This window comes from Pollachius pollachius (assembly GCF_949987615.1).
Source record: "Pollachius pollachius genome assembly, chromosome: 12".
Taxonomy (NCBI): Eukaryota; Metazoa; Chordata; class Actinopteri; order Gadiformes; family Gadidae; genus Pollachius; species Pollachius pollachius.
In genome coordinates, this window is record NC_136945.1 from 20388521 (window position 1) to 20405949 (window position 17429).

Genomic DNA, 17429 nt, shown 5'->3' on the forward strand with positions numbered 1-17429 from the left:
ACTAACGTTAATGGGATTGTTCGGTGAAACCAGTTCACCAACAAACTACTACAAACTATATTGTGTCAACCACTTAGCCTCACCTGCCCTATGTGCACATATTTACATACTAGTAAAAAGAAGAATATGAACATTTACAAAACGCTAAATTAAGTAATTTTCCAAATAATCCAAATTTAGCTCTTGGGACTAAATTATATTAATACAAATCTCTTAAAACAACGACTGGAGAACAAATCAAGCTTACATTTCAGGTCGCACGGCGCGGGGGGCGCCTCTCCTTCTCAGTGCAGGTTCATGTTCATGTTGTGGAGATAACTGCCAGTCCACTGACTTTATTTATTAGCCTAAACTACAAGGATCTGCATTTTCCTGAAGCAACTGTAACGAGTGGGGTGAGAGGCACTGGTATCGCTTGGAGACACTGGTAACGCTAGTGCGTCCCATTGTCACAGGTGAACTTTGCGTCTAGCGGTCTGGAGCTTAAGATCCTCCAGCAGTGAACACCACAGAAGGTCATTCCCCTTCGACATCGACCATGCCTTCGGTCGTTCAGAGACATGCTGCAATGTTTCCTTATCCGGACTGAGTTCGGACGCTGCACAATCACTGCTGATGCCAGAGGTCGAGGCTACCATTGGCTGGTGGGAGCTGGGGCGGGAGCTGGCTGCAGGTGCAGCGCGAGATTGACACATCCCCCAGCCATTCACTGTGCTCACAGACCTCCGCCTAAGGCGACATTATATAGAGAGAATAAAGCGAATCAAATTGATTATTTTTAAGTTTTACGGTCTTCACTACATTATCGACATAATTTGAAAGTAATCAAAAACTTGGGAAAAAAATATCAACGTCGAGAAGGGAGTTTTCATGCCAACATAATATCGTCCAATGCTCAACGAGCGCTCATTTCTCTGACGGGCCTCTTCTGAACCCGCTGTCAAGTCCTCCTGCTGTCCTCGTGCACATTCTAGCCCGCCCCCTCACCCCCTCCCACCCTCCACCCTGACCTCTCCGCTTCCTCCTCCTCAGCTCTCTCACACTTGTATCCCAGCGCTCCAACGCCGCCGTCCCCATCCCACCGCCCTCCCCTCGATCACCGTGGAGGCCACCGCCATGCAGCAGATGATCCCGCGGTCGCAAGAGAACCGTTGTGCACGGCAGCTCAGTCCTTGAGCGTCCTGCCTTCCCACCGCTCTCCCTCCCTGGCTGAGGAATAAGGAGGAGACCCCGAGGGGATATATGTGTTAAAGGGGACCCAAATGAATGGCCCGCAGCCCGCCACAAGGATGTCCTCTCTTCTCTCGGCCGACCAGGATCAGACGCGCAGCACGACCCTGTTGGACTCAACAACTTTACCCCACGCGACTAGCAGGAGCCAGAGGGTAGGGCTCATTCATTGCCTGTGTGTGTGTGTGTGTGTGTGTGTGATATCGTGACCTTTTAAAGAGTGCATGTGTGTGTTTGTGTATGTGTGCAACGTGTCTGTGTATGCGCACATGCATTTGTGTGTGTGTGTGTTTATGCGTGCGTGTGTGCCTGTGTATGTGTGCACATTTAAGCATGTTTCAATTGCATGTGTTGGGTTGTGTGTGTGTGTGTGTGTGTGCGTTTGTGTATGTGTGTGTCTGTTTAGTTGCAGGAAATGCCAAAGCTAGCATAAATAAACAGAGTTTGAAGTGTCCTGTTGTCAAACCAAACCACTGAGATCTGGTTCCCAGCTATATCTCCCACCCTGGGGTGTTATTACACAAGCTCACCAACCAATATTGGAAGGAAATATTGGAAGGTGGATTGGAAGGAGGAACCCGGGCGTAATTAGATAGATAGATCGATTTGAAAAACAAAAAAACATTATTATTATTCCAAGCTACACAATATCATTTTATTCTGCGGTAGCTTGTAAACCCATCACTTAAAGTAAAGATTGCACATTTGGCTGTTAAGAAGGAGTCTATGAGACAGAGACAGGAACTGGGAGAATAATGTGTATTGAGCAGGTTCTGTCTACCTCGGCCAAGTGCTCAGAGAGAGAGATGGAGAGAGAGAGAGAGAGAGAGAGAGAGAGAGAGGGAGAGGGGGAGAGAGTTGGAAAGAGGAAAGAGAGAGAGAGAGAGAGAGAGAGCTCTGAGGATGTGGAGGAGAAGAAGATGAGATATAGTTCCTCAGAAACGTTTTGCTGGGACGTTATAAATCAGTATTTATGCTTGTTTACCCCTCCCCTGATCCCGGGGGAGATGCTCATAGTTTCCACTTGGGAAAATAGCTAGAAAGAGAGCTAAAAGAGCTGGCTGGCTAGAGTGGAGCAGGGACCAAACTTTCTGCTGGGTCTGTGCCACGCCGCGCTTAAGGAGGCTGAGGAAGTCGCCGAAAGGAGTCGGGGCACAAAGCTCCTCGGAGGCCGGTACTCTTTTCCTCCGTTCTCCTTGAATGCGCGCCACGCTGGCCCGCTCTTACACCGTGGGTTTAATCAGTCTGGAGCGGGATGAATGATGAGCGCTCGTTAATCAGGCGGGTTTGTTTGCGTGGCGGTCGCCCGCAGCGCCGCCGCTGGCACTCAGTCCAGCGGTGACTCACGGCGCTTTGAAATTCCAACGGAGAGAACCTTTATTTACACGTCGTGTCTCAACACTTTTTATAGCCACTGTCTGTTATTCTTCATCCTCATCCCCCCCATCCAACCTCCACACACACACAGACACGCACATCCACATGCGTACGTACGCGCACACAAACACACACGCACGCACACACAGACACACACACACACACACACACACACACTCGTCCCATCTCTTCCCTTTCAGCGTTTTTCCGTTCACTTTGTTGGGATCCGGGGGGGCGGCCAGCTCGGTTGAAGCCATGTGATATTACGTTGTGAGATGGACTGCGGGAAGTCCTCCAGCTCCCAGGTTTATTTGAGTCGATTAAATAAGACCATGCTGCTCTCAAATCCTAAAGAAAAAACTGCCTTGTTTGCTTTGGCTGGTGTGATTAATCTGCGGTTTCCAAACAGCATGCAGCATTCAATTATGTTACCTAAATAGGATGATAGAATGAACCACATAAATAACGGCCCCAACTTGGCAAGGAACCTGTGAAAAGAACCTATATTCTAAACCGGCCGTCCATTTTAATATCCCTGCCCCTTATACAGAGTGTTGTCATAAACGTATGCCAGTGTACTTCCTGGCACTTAATGTACTGTACTTATTAAAATACTTATTGTATTTATTACGTCCTGGCACTTAATGTACACACTTATTGTATGTTGTACGTCCTGGGACTTAAAAGAAATACTAAGCATTGTGTAGCAGCATGTTATCCTAGCTATCTTTGTTGTATACGGGGAATGGGTTAACCAAGCGACAGTTAGTGCTTGGCACTTGGTTAGATGAAAATCCTTACTGTACTGATATAGCCATATATTGTTTCTCTTTCTTCTGAAAAATGCACTTATTGTGAGTCGCTTTGTATGAAAGCGTCTGCTAAACACCCTGAATGTCACTATTTATGACAACACTCATCCAGTGTGTTGTCATAAATAGTGTCCAGGGGGATCAGGCCCCTGATGGGTCAAAGGGTCCCGGCTCTCTGCTCCATCACTGTGGGCCGGGACAGACGTTGTTCTTCGTCCGTCTGTCAGCCAGTGTGTATCAAACGGCCACGGCTGGCCAGGTCAGAGAGGTGGTGCCACGGTGGAAACATTCTCTCATGTAATCTATGCATCTCCGTGGTAACGGGTTGACACAGCTCTCGGTGATAACATAGGTAGCTAGGCCCTGGCTCACTGAAGGTGGCTCAAAGTCATCGTGTGTTTGAGTGTTCTTCTGTTCTGATTCAATGACTGAAAAGTCTTGCGACCCCGACTTCCTAGATATTTGGGCGTCATTGTCACAACTCTGTTGTCTATCTGTTTTCTCCGAACACACTTTAAGGATAACTATTTGATCTTGCAACCTGGACAACCTGAACAGGTTTCCTATCATCATTGTGGCTCTAAGGGACTAAAGCAAACAATTATTTTTTTCATTGGTCCAGTACTCAGCAAGAAGGCTGCAGCCGTAATCCACAAACTGGGCTGCGATGTAATTCTTTGGGGTTATGACGTTCATCAATGTACTGGCTCTAAAAGTGCTTGTTTTTGCCCCTGACAGTCTGAATATTATTATTATTATACGTGTCTGACAACATAATGGAAAGAATGCCTACAGAGAAATAAAGCTATTTTCTTTCCCATTGGCCTGATCCGATCTGTTTATTATTGGGCCTAACCAAGTCTCACTCAAGGAGTGCCGACTGTCACGCTCTGAAGTCCTGCCCTCTGAAGAGTTGAGCTGAAGCGGAAAGTCTCAATCCCCATTCAGCCAAATCTTTAGATAACACTGAGCTACTCTTTCTGTGGTCCAACACATCACACTCCTGCCAGCACTCCTCTCTCCAACTCCCACTCTCGCTTCCACCGTTCTCCACCTGAAACGACTCACTCTTACGAGATTCAACGATTTCCGAGCAAGACTTTTTACGGTTCATTCACAATAGTCAAGTTGGGGAGGTTTGCATGTTTGCTCATTTGTCATCTTCAGATTATTTTACTACAAACAAATGGCTCCAGCCAGTCCGTCTCTCTCTCTCTCTCTCTCTCTCTCTCTCTCTCTCTCTCTCTCTCTCTCTCTCTCTCTCTCTCTCTCTCTCTCTCTCTCTCTCTCTATCCTACCTTACCTTCTTTGGTTGTGTTTGTCATCGCCGCTGCTCACTTAATTTAAGAGACTCCTTCTCATGTCCTTCTTTAGCCTGCTTCCTGGAGTTAGACGTTAGAGGGCTGTTAGCGTAAGAGTGTTTATTTTAGGGGTAGATTACCTAAAGTACACTTTGTGTTTCTGGTATAGTTGACATACTATTACATTTTTTTGAGACAGTGTTTCATACAGCTCTTAAAGTGAAAGATGTGTATTTCCACTAGGTTATTTTGTGACACCACTCATGGCTATGAACAACCGCACAGGGTTTATGTTAAACCGAATTAAAGTTCCGGTCATAATGACTTGTTTAGTATTTGTCTGTCGTTTTTAGCCTTTAAGAAGAATGACATTGAAACGTTTACAAACTGTTGTCTAAAGGCCCATAGACAATTATTCATGGGATAGTACTGTAACATGTAATAAATAAAACAAAGACTACACCATGCATGATCTATGTTCCTCTCCATAAGGTTTGTTCCTCCTTGTGTGTTACTGTATATGTGCACCGTCAGCAGACCGGAGATGTTTGCCTTCAGATCTCAGTGCCAGAAAGCTTTTTGGCAGGAGGGAGTCAGGAAGGCAGGTGGTATTAACAGAGACTGGGTTTATGTAGGGAGGAGGTCTGGGTGGATGAATCAGTCAAACACAACAGTTTTACAGGGTTCATGTCCTGTATTCATTTTGGACCACATTTACTTCTATTTTCAGTTTTACTTTGTTAGGTTTAGGAAAAACAACTACTGAGTTAGATTCAGGCAACACAACTTCTTAGTTAAGTTCGGCAACTAAACTACTTGATTAGGGAAAGGGTTGGATAGACAACACGACTTGGTTGGATTTAATAAAACAGACAACTACTTGTTTCGGTTGAGGCAACATCACTATTTTTTTGTGTTTTTTAAGGTTTAGGCAGCTTAACTACTTAGTTAGGTTTAGGCAACGCAACTACTAGCTAGGTTTAAGAAAAATAACTACTTAGTTAGGTTTAGGAAACGTAACTGCTTGGTTAGGTTTAGGAAACGTAACGACCTGGTTAGGTTTAGGCCACATGATTAGTTATTTAGGAGAAAATTACTACTGAAATAGTTAGGTTTAGACAACATTACTACGGGTTAGGTTTTTGAAACATTACTACTTAGTTAGGTTTAGGAAACTCAACTACTTGGTTAGGTTTATGGAGAAAGCCCTGAAGGACCACCCTGCCTGTATGCACTGAGGCGAGGTGGTGTTTAAACAGCACACAGTGAGAAGAGTAATCATACAGCTCATTGGTTGTCAATCAATAAATCAATCAATCAATCAATCAATCAATCAATCAATCAATTATGTGACATGCATTTTAACGTAGGCAATGTGTTTTCTGTTTCAGCAAGAGAGACTCTCAAGGTAAATATCTCCATTATTCAATCCATATTATTTGATTTAAGTCATTGTTTTCAACACATTATAACAGCGATCTCACGATATAATGCAAAATGAAATCTAAATGTTTGAACAAATCCTGATCGATAGTCACGTAGAGGAATACGATGGACATTAGTTTCCTCACCCTGTCCCCAGGTTGGACTCGCTGGGGGTCCCCAGGCCCGACTCGCAGGGGGTCCCCAGGCCCGACTCCTTGGGGCCTGCCCTCTCCAGGGTCAGGCCGGGGGCCTCGCCGGATCCGTACCTCTCCCCCCGGGAGGGCCGGCCCTCGGCCCGCAGGAGGGCCGAGGGGGACCTGGGGGGCCAGGACTTCAGGAAGGTGAGTGGGGCCCCTCCGGGTGTGACCTTTGACCTTGTGAACACGTCATGAGAGACCCATTGTCCTGATCGGTTGTTTACTGGATTAGCTGTTAATGCGGCTCCTATTTAGACTTTAGACTAGCCTCTGAACAAACGTTTATACCCAATGTGGGTCACAGTGTAATCAGATATGGGTCACACACGTAGACAGACACACACACAAACACACACACACACACACACAGACACACACACATACAAACATACAGATAGACACACACACACACAAACATACACACACATACACACACAAACAAACATGTGTAGTATGTTAAAAAGCCTCTATTTTACAAGTCATTTCAAAATGTACCTTCTTGTGAGTTCTCAAATGACAGCCCCACCTGTGATGTCACCAGGGGTTAGAGGTGGTCTTTCAATTACTAATTAGCCTCACACCAGTTGGCAAGATGGTGGTCCTTTAATGTGTTTGTTTGCTGTGTGTGTGTGTGTGTGTGTGTGTGTGTGTGTGTGTGTGTATGTGCGTGCATGCCTATGTGCGTCTGTGTGTGTGCGTGTGTGTGCGTGCCTATGTGCGTCTGTGTGTGTGTGCGTGCCTGCGTGCGCGTGTGTGTGTGTGCGTACGTGCCTATGTGCGTCTGTGTGTGTTTATGTGTGTGTGTGTGTGCGTGCCTGCCTATGTGTGTGTGTGTGTGCGTGCGTGCCTATGTACGTCTGTGTGTGTGTGTGCGTGCGTGCGTGCCTATGTACGTCTGTGTGTGTGTGTGTGTGTGCGTGCGTGCCTATGTGCGTACGTGCATGCGTGCGTGCGTGCGTGTGTGCGTGCGTGTGTTGCAGTTGTACGAGGGAGCTGTGGCGGCCAATGGGAGGCTGCGGAGCCGGCTGGACACGAGCAGGGAGGAGCTGGCGTTAGTCCAGAGCCAGCTGGGGAGAGTCACAGGACAACAGGTTTAAACACAACTCACACTGAGCGTACACACGCACGCACGCACACACACACACACACACATACGCACATGCTCACAAACAAACACACACACACGGACACGCACAAGCACACGCGTATGGGGTCAGAACAGTCTCATTAATGATGAATGCACAGAGAAGGATTCACAAATGCATTTTTTGATTTATATATAAATTACTCTCTTCTCACAAATACATTTCAATGCACACACAAATGGATATCGGTATGTATAAATGTAAAGTAAATCCCTAAACAAAAATAAGTTTCACAAACACGTTTTTGATCCACACACAAATGTGTCTTGTTTTAAACAAATGTAATATAAACCCATAAATATATGAACCAAAAAAATATTTGCAATTTTCATCAAAAATGTATTTGAATGTTGTCACATTTATATACAAACTGTTAAACTTGAATCAACAAGACGCTTTTCATTTGTGAACTTGTTTGCACATGTGTGTGAGCTGGTCTGTATTTATATGCAGATTTTTGAGACCGTCCTGACATGGCTGGATTCACAAATGCATTTTTTTCAACAAGGAACTCTCTATAGCCAATCAGATGCCTCCCTTGTTTTCAGCATTTTCACATGACTGCAGTTACTGGGTTTTAAGATTGTCGGTGCCGTTAAAGTAGCATTAATAATCGTTTACTACTTTAACGGCATCGACAATCCCAAAACCCAGTCGAAACTATGGAAAAAGTGTGTAGTTCAAAACGAGACGCAGCTTTTACTTCTTCACCACCTATAGATTGTAATCTATGATCATTCAAAAACCCCATGTTATTTCACATAGACATTTGACCGAGGGAGTCACGCACGCACACACACACACACACACACACACACACACACACACACACACACACACACACACACACACACACACACACACACACACAATGATAAATAGACCCACTCTAACAATAGACAGGAGATGAACATTTATTTCAGGATTTATTTTTAAGCTTCAGGAAAAATGAATGAGTCATCAGCACTAATTTTCATTAAGTAAGTTAGTAGACGCTTTACAGCCACTAAAAAGGGAGTCTGAGAATAGGTAAAGCAATCAAAGTATCAGAGTAAGTACACAAAGATGTCAAGTGTCACCTGACCTGATGACACATAATAATAATGACTGCAGCAAAACCGTTTTCACTTTAGAAGACTTACTACCACAGTTTGTCTTTATGAGTCATGTTGTATTATGAACACATTTTTCTTTAAAGGCAAAGCGGCACTTTTTCGCCCCCTTTGGCCATCTGCTGAACAGCACATTGATTTTGTGAAAACAGGTTTAGGGGAATTTAATCTGAATTTCAAACAAGACTGATAGATGATAGAGGTCTTCCAGGTATCAAGTCTGCATTCCTGTCAATCACATAGTTGCTCACTCGAAATGTGTCTTATCGCTGTGTTCCCTGATAAGGGTCAGGCATCGCTATACCGTGGATTTTACGGCGGAATCACCAAATAACATCTAGGGACGACCATCATGAACCTACTAAACTATTGCTGGATTCACTTTCATGCATTTTACACCCTCATCATATTTATATCGTGAGAATGTGAGCAGTTACAAGGCTTCTGGCAATACAGCTCGTAAGTCCGCCCCTTCCGGTAGAGCCCAAGGGTATACATGATATCATAAAATATGAATGGGTTTCAATGGAGAGAAAGTAATTATTTTCTGGTCCCAGTCTTTATATGTCCTGGATTGCACATAGCCTGCCTAAAGCCAGACCTCATCTCAATCTTCATTGAGATGAGGTCTGGGAACCACACATTCATTTTCTCGTATTTGAGGCATGGTTTACGATTGCCCGGAGCCGTTTATTGGGCGCTACGAATGTCTATCATATGAGTCTGTGCGTGGCTCATAGCCAATCAAAGCCTGTTGGTAGGAGGGCAAAGACATCCTTCTTGGTAATGAATGAGTTTAACGCCGAAAGTTGCTCTTTTTTCAAAATAAACTTGCGTTCCAAACTACTTAGAACACTATCTAAGGCTGCATCGAAAGGTAACGCGTCCGATGCCATTTTGGATCCAAAAACTACAAGCTTCGGTGTGTCGCATAGACGTCATCATCGTCTTGCCGTCCCTCCCCGTTCTGTGATTGGTTCCCTATCGCAGGCGAAAATCGGATCTATGGAATCCAGGCTGCCTAGCAGCACGAAATGAAATCGCGCGCAGGGCAGCATGGGTGCACCCAGCCTAGATTACACATATGTTGTTTGTGGATTTAAATGATCATTTTTCATGCCAAGAGTTTGACCGTTTATTGTGCAATTGTTCAGTTAAAGGCTGTAGAAAAAACACAATGAGAAAGACTACATGTCTCGTGTGTGACGTCACGCTCCCTGCGACTGGCGTGGACAAGACCGACAATCTCCCCATCGGCATAACTGAAAATCTACACATGTCCCGACTTATAATGGTTTTCTCCTCTTTCGATGCTTTTATCCTCCCCTTGGGAAAAAGCAGTGAAGTGGAGCAGAGAGATCGCCATGTCTGTACCAGAGTGGTGGTGACGTATATCATTCGCATCGAGAGCAGCAAAGAGCTGTAGTTCACAGAGCGGCCTCACACAAAACCTGACATTATCAAACTTCTTCACGAATCTTTTTTGTTTTCTTTGCATGAATAATTATAATTTAAATCCACAAACAACATATGTTTAATCCAGGGCATATAAAGACTGGGACCAGAAAATAATTACTTTCTCTCCGTTGAAACCCATTCATATTTCACAATATCATATGTCCCATGGGCTCCACCGGAAGGGGCGGACTAACGAGCTCTGTAGGTTTATAGGAGGCGCTGTAAGTAATGTGCGTTGATGTTCTGTTTGTTCTTATTGCAGCAGAGAAGAAGAGTGACCGAACGAGCCTCCAACATGTTGGAGATGGAGAAGAAGGTTGGATTTTGAACAATCTTTATTAACAGTTTTGTGGTGAATCACAGAGTTATGAATAGTGTTTACGTAATTAACATGTTTTTGTATTTTTCTCCTCTGCAGGAAAATCAAAGTTTAGAAAAGAAAATATCCGACATGGAGGAGGAATTAAAGGTAATTCAAATATGACACAGGTTGAAGGGGAATTGTCTGTATGAATTATTTTAATTAACGTTGATTGCTTTAAAAAAATAGGTAATCTTTTTCTTTCCATCTTGTCATCTGTCTAATTGTTGCTTACAACATAATAAATGTTCCATTATCTTATATGTTCTCACTTAACATTGACCGTTTTGTTAATTATAAATGCAAACCATGATGCTATGCTATGCTATGAGCTAGCACTGGCACGCATTGATTAATTTGACAATCGATCCTATTCTGTGGGCTAACTTGTATTTGCTGATAATATAGCCCCTTATCCTAAGCTATTTGAGCTTTGAGCTTACATGCTGTAACTTGATTGTTTTGTAATTAGAACATCATTCATTTTAGGGGCACACGGTAGATTATTGTTTTTATGTTATGAGATAACACTGATACTTGACTTTATACCAGTAGCTTAGCATCAAGGCCGTTGATGCTATGCTATGAGCTAGTCAAAATTAAATGGTTGAAATGAGCTCAAGTTTCGCAGAAGAACAAAGAAACAGAACATAAATACACAAATTCAAACACTTGATTATTGGGATTGGAAGCCCCTTCCTATAGTATAATGGGCTAAGCCTTTGGCACCAATGCTGGTGGAAGTTAAAATCCCGCTGAGGCGAACTGGGGAAAAACTTGGCAGGCATAAGGAAGGCCTGCACACTATAGATTACACTAAGTAACTGGTGCTTGATAAATGTGGTTGTTGATGCTCTGCTATGCTATGAACTAGCACCGATATTTGGTGATAAATGTGGTCGTGATGAAACGCTTTGAGCTAACAAGGGTTTGCTGTCCATTGCTGCTACGCTATGCTATGAGCTAGCACCGTCACTTATTGATTAATGGGGCTAATTGGTGCTACACTGTTAGCTAACACGGGTACTTGTAGATAAATATGGCCATTGATGCTACTCTATGCTATGGGCTAACACCGGATGCTAAGCTACCCTATGAGCTAACATGGGTACTTGCTGGTAAATGTGTTCATTGATGCTACTCTTCGCTACGAGTTAGCAACGGATGCTAAGCTATGCTATGAGCTAGCACGATTACTTGCAGATGAATTTGGCCGTTGATGCTACTCTACGCTATGAGCTAGCACCGGATGCTAAGCTATGCTATGAGCTAGCACGGGTACTTGCAGATAAATATGGCCATTGATGCTACTCTCCGCTATGAGCTAGCACCGGATGCTAAGCTATGCTATGAGCTAGCACGGGTACTTGCAGATAAATATGGCCATTGATGCTACTCTCCGCTATGAGCTAGCACCGGACGCTAAGCTATGCTATGAGCTAGCACGGGTACTTGCAGATAAATATGGCCATTGATAAATGTGTTCATTGATGCTACGCTACGCTGCGCTACGAGCTAGCGCTGGTACTCACTGTGCAGTGGCGTTTAGCCGTCAACGGGGTCAGCCCGCGCCGCTTGTCACCATTATTCTCTTCAGGCGAGCGGACTGCGCAAAGCGTGAGTGCTTTGACACTCACAGGAGTAAGCCTGAGTGTCCCTCTGCAGTCATGCTTCAGGACAAATGTCTGTTGTCTCCCGCACCACCCCCCCGAGGGAATCCAAACAACACAGTGCTGTTACCAGGGAGGCAGCGGGCTCAATAAACCACGGACGCCTGTCTGGAAATAGACACTCCACTATAGAGCAAAACAATTCAAACGCCCATGTCAGGCTCTTTCGCTTGTTTGTCTCTTGTGTCTCGTGTGTGCGCGTGTGCGCGCGTGTGTGTGTGCGTGTGTGTGTGTGTGTGTGTTTGTGTACTCCCGTCTGTGCATTTGTTCATGTGGGCTTCTGTGTGTGTGTGTGTGTGTGTGTGTGTGTGAGTGTGTGTGTGTGCGTGTGTGTGTGTTTGTGTACTCCCGTCTGTGCATTTGTTCATGTGGGCTTCTGTGTGTGTGTGTGTGTGTGTGTGTGTGTGTGTGTGTGTGTGTGTGTCCATCTCCTTCAGCTGTGCAGTGCTCCTGCGTAGTGTTGCGTTGCTTAACGACTCTGTAGGTGAAGTGTTTGTTTTAGAGGCGACGACAGCATGCCGAATGCTGTGGGTTGATAATCTCATGAGTGTATGCGTGTGTTGGCGAGTGTTATTGTGTGTGTGGGTTAGTTTGTGTGTGTTTGTGAGTGTCTATGCACAAATGTATAGAGTATATAATTGTGTTTTTGTGTGTGTGTGTTTGTTTTTGTGTGTGTGAGTGAATGAATTTATGTGAGTGTGAGTGAATGAGTGTGAGTGAATGAATGTATGAATTTATATTTGTGTGTGTGTGAGAATCTATACATTTCAATTTGTATGTTTGTGTGTGCTTGAGTTTATATTTGTTTGTGTGTATGAGAATTTATACGTTTAAATTGTTGTGTGTTTGAGAATGTTTGAGTTTATATTTGTGTGATAATGTATGATTTGATGTGTGTGTGTGTGTGTGTGTGTGAGATAATGTATGAGTTGACGTGCGTGTGTGTATGCGTGTGATAATGTAAGAGTTGACGCGCGTGCGTGTTATAATGTATGAGAGTTGATGTGCGTGTGTATATGCGTGTGATAATGTACCAGTTGACGTGCGTGTCCTTAGGTGTGTTTGAATCCCCTGCTGCCTGATGTCTCCCCAGGTCAAGACGGATCTCACCACAGAGAACCAGAGACTGAGAGACGAGAACGGAGCCCTCATCCGGGTCATCAGCAAACTGTCCAAATAACAGAGAGCCACCGCAAGGGCGGCGGTGGAAACGCACCCGGCACAGAGTACCGGCTTTACATCAACTCCCTGCATTCAGCGCTGGGGTCCATTCTGAAAGCCAGCGTGTGTGTGTGTGTGTTTGTGTGTGTGTGGCTGATAGGCCGGAAGCACAAAGTAGCAGTGTTTCATATTGAGTCGTTGTTTATGTTCATGTTCATGTTCATGTGTGTGTTGGTGGCCTAAGGGACGTGAGAGGGTCTTTATTTAACAGTTCACTTCAAACGAGTCAAACGCATCACATATTCACCCCCCACCCAAAGAATATCCACTGGCATCTAACCTTGGAGGCCTTCGGTTGTGGGTTGTTCTACAGGAATCTTACCTTCAGAGTTTATATATTGTTGTTAATAAAATGTTTAATAAACAATGCAAATTTTTTATTATTAATTAGGTTTAACGTCTATACTGTTTTGTATCTATTCCGGTGTATATCGGCCGATGTTAAAATAAAGATGTATCTCCCGTTATTTGATTTATATATCGACAAACATTTAGGCCGATTCCAATACCAGCCAACCGATATATTGGTCTGGCTCTAGCTGTAGGATAGCGCCACCGTTTGACAGACCGTTCCAAGCAGTCTAAAGTGCCGATTATGGTTCCACGCGCAATGGAAGGACCACGCAGGCGCTTCGACGCAGTTGTGAACCTGCTTTGGTTCTGCGTCGGGTTTTAGTGAGCGGACCAATCACAGCCCTTGCTGCTGCGTCGCCTGATACCGTTTTTGGGAGGCGGACGTCAGGCCCTTGCGGTGGACGCAAGGAGGGTTTGCAAGGACTTAATGACCCCCTTGCGTTGTGTCCAAGGGCGTAGGAACCGGGGGGGACGGAGGGGACGTGTCCCCTCCAATATTGGAGACAGGACCATTTGTCCCACCTAAAAATTATACCGGATCTGTCAGGTTTCCGATATGTGTCCCCCCCAATGTTAAACTCATTCCTACGCCCCTGGTTGTGTCGACGTGGAACCATAGTCAGACCTTTACTGTTTTTAAGTGTAGCAAGCAATGACACGCACAAAGCACACAAAAACCAAAGCTACTTAAAAGGAGTTTATTTCCTAGGATAATCTCATGTCTCACAGATAAATATACGTGTTATCGACCACATCCCATCTTTTTGGTTCCCGTGAGGTGTTCCCGTGAGGTTCTACAGAGTGACAACGTGGGGTACAAGGTAGTGACGCCTCTTTTTGGCGGGAAAACAAAAAGGCGGGAAACCAATCATGCAAATCACAAAGAAGGCACGGCTACGGACACACACACACACACACACACACTTCTACAACAAGACAATCACAGTCCAGGGTTGATTCGTCAGCCAACCAATCCTCTCTGTGTTGCTGGGGAAGTGGTATTATTGATTCAAGAGACAAGAGACCAGGTATATATATATATATATATATATATATATATATATACAAACTAGCAGTTATTTGGAGGCTCTGTACGATGGCTACGTCCGGTTTTCTGAACCTGGCTAGGAGAGCGCTATCGAAGCAGCTATGGTTCGGCAGTATTGCGTTGCAAATTTTCTTCTGCATTTGTTTTCGGGTCTGAAGGAGAGACACTTTTGACGCCGAGGAAGACGGGGATTTCGTTGCCTGCGCTGCAGTGAAGTGATAAATCTTAACAATATATATAAAGAGATATTCATTTATTTTTTCCTTAAGTACACCAGAGAAACATCAAATAAAGGAACACAGGTTCTATTGGTCCTATTGCAAATACACGTAGTAACGGGGGGGGGGGGGGAGGGGGGGGGGGGTGGAACAGAACGCTGGCAGCTTATTGGTTAAGGGAATGATGACACTCAGTATGATACAGAATGCGTGGAATGACCCGGAATGATAATCAGTTACAGTATGAGGTGACCAGAACAATATTCAGATGAGGTTAAAGGGAAGTTCAGAAGGTACACATGGATCCATAGTCAAGTGCAATAGAAAGAGCTAACTTCAATGTAAATAGTTACAATGACGGTATTTGTGAATGTGTATATTCAGTCTTTTGCTATTCCGTCTTTTCAGTATATTGATCATGGATAAAATAAATTTAAAATTCACAAAGATTGTTATTATGGAGAAGCATGCTCGGGCGGCAGCATATTGTATATGATACATATTGCATTGGATTATTAAAAATATTCCTCCTGGTGATTAAAATAAACACTTATACGATTTGAGGAAAGGTTTGATAACTCTTCATTACACTCCACCTTGTTCAGACAGGCTCTGAATGTCATTTACATTAACTTTAGATGGTGTATATGCGTGGTCATGTGTGTGTGTGTGCGCATGTGTGTGTGTCTGTGTGTGTGTGTGCACGTCTGTGTGCATGTGTGTTTATGCGCATGTGCACGTGTGTGTGTGTGTGTATGTGTATGTGTGTGCATGTGCATGTGTGTGTTCCAGTATGTATGTATGTGCACGTGTGCATGTGTCTGTGCGTGTGTGTGTGTGTATGTGTATGTGTGTGCGTGTGCATGTGTGCGTTCCAGTATGTATGTATGTGCACGTGTGCATGTGTCTGTGTGCGCTTGTGTGCATTTGCGTGTGTGCAGGTGCGTGCTTGTGTGTGTGTGTGTGTGTTTGTATGTATGTTTACACCTCTTTCCGGTGTGTTCCAAAAGCCATAACCAGAACTACAGACGGCCTAGGAAACCAGCAGGAGCAATGACCGATCACTGTAATGAGGAGAGAGGCTACAAGTCCGTGCTAGTGAGATCCACCACATCTACACAGGAATACACAAACACATCAGACTCAATAGACACCCGTTTGGCAGGAGTAAACAAAGGTAACACTTACGGTACATTTTTATAGAAAACTACGGTTAATATTCTACATTTTAGTTTTTTTTTGTTTTTGTAATCGATGTCATCGTCAGCGACGACCACAACAGATGTTAACCAGCAATAGCATGACTTGTAGCCCAGTCTGATCCCCCCCCCAAGACCCCCACCCACCTGGGGAAGGAACACGTACACACACAAAGTCAACAGAGGACATGCATTCATATCATCACGGCAAAGTGAAAGTGAAAGTAAAGATTCGAGATGGACCGAGGGCATTTCACAAGTCAGTGCATCCGGCTTATTCAGACATCCACGTTACATTCATTCCTACACATTTATCAATATGCAAAAATACATACACTTTGCAGTCTGTGCATTCTTTTTTTCTCCTTGAGTTTTATTATCAAAATGACATGGAAGGTAAACACACACACACTCATACACAATTTTAATCGAATGCTTACTATTTAAATCATGCCGTTGCTATGTACAACACTTGTGGCGGACGCATGCGTTGATCTCAACCAAGTCTGCGCAATGCATTATGTCGACAGCGGGGAAGACAGCGGGGAAGTCAGGCGACGCCTCTGCTGTCGTCTGGGAAACCCTTTCCTCTAAACCCTCCTCCTTGGATAGAGGGGACATCCTGTCCTCTAAACACTCCTCCCGGAAACCAGGGGACATCCTGTCCTATAAACCCTCTTCCAAGGAAATGAGGGGAGATCCTTTCCTTTAAACCCTCCTCCCAGGAACAAGGGGACATCCTGTCCTCTAAACCCTCCTCCCAGGAAACAAGGGGAGATCCTTTCCCTCTAAATCCGCCTCCTGGGAACAAGAGACTTCTCCGCCCAGCGATGAAGAAAGCAGGGACATACACGCAATGGTAGCAAAAATACCACTGTGTCGCTGCAGTACTTTGGTTTTTTAGATAGGTATACGCGCAGTATGGGACTAAAGAGGGAAAGAAAAGAGTATTTGTGATGCATGATACATGCTGGGTTTAGCTTTGTCCATTTGTCTCGGGCAAATGGTCCTACATTTACTATACAAAAGGTTTCATACGGTGGCTGGGGGAACTCAACGCACATAAGCAAACACATGGTACGGTCGCAGGCGTGATTGCGGAGCTCTGGGCAATGGTGTGACCCGACCGCCTCTAGGTAAAATCAACACATCATCGATTCATTTTGAAAATACTGATATGAACAACATACACATACAATCAAATATAAGTGGTCGACAGGCCCGAAAAAAAACTAAAAAACATTTGAACAGCATTACTTTCGACCGTAAACATTCAACAGAGGCATAGTTGTTTGAGAAAC

At 44.5% G+C, this 17429-nt stretch overlaps 1 protein-coding gene across 2 annotated transcripts; it reads left to right on the forward strand.

Moving 5' to 3' along the window:
* Positions 1 to 1057: 1057 nt before the first annotated feature.
* Positions 1058 to 13757, forward strand: LOC307083957 (protein phosphatase 1 regulatory subunit 12B-like). Of its 2 annotated transcripts, none has more exons than XM_079748037.1 (7): positions 1058 to 1385; positions 6112 to 6128; positions 6303 to 6486; positions 7323 to 7433; positions 10323 to 10373; positions 10476 to 10526; positions 13182 to 13757. In XM_079748037.1, exons 1-7 carry the CDS (start codon positions 1263 to 1265, stop codon positions 13266 to 13268), a joined length of 624 nt encoding a protein of 207 aa, XP_079604163.1. In that variant the 5' UTR covers positions 1058 to 1262; the 3' UTR covers positions 13269 to 13757. The 2 variants fall into 2 exon arrangements, with proteins under 2 accessions (XP_079604163.1, XP_079604162.1); XM_079748036.1 differs by having other exon boundaries at positions 10320 to 10373; positions 13182 to 13753.
* Positions 13758 to 17429: the final 3672 nt, after the last annotated feature.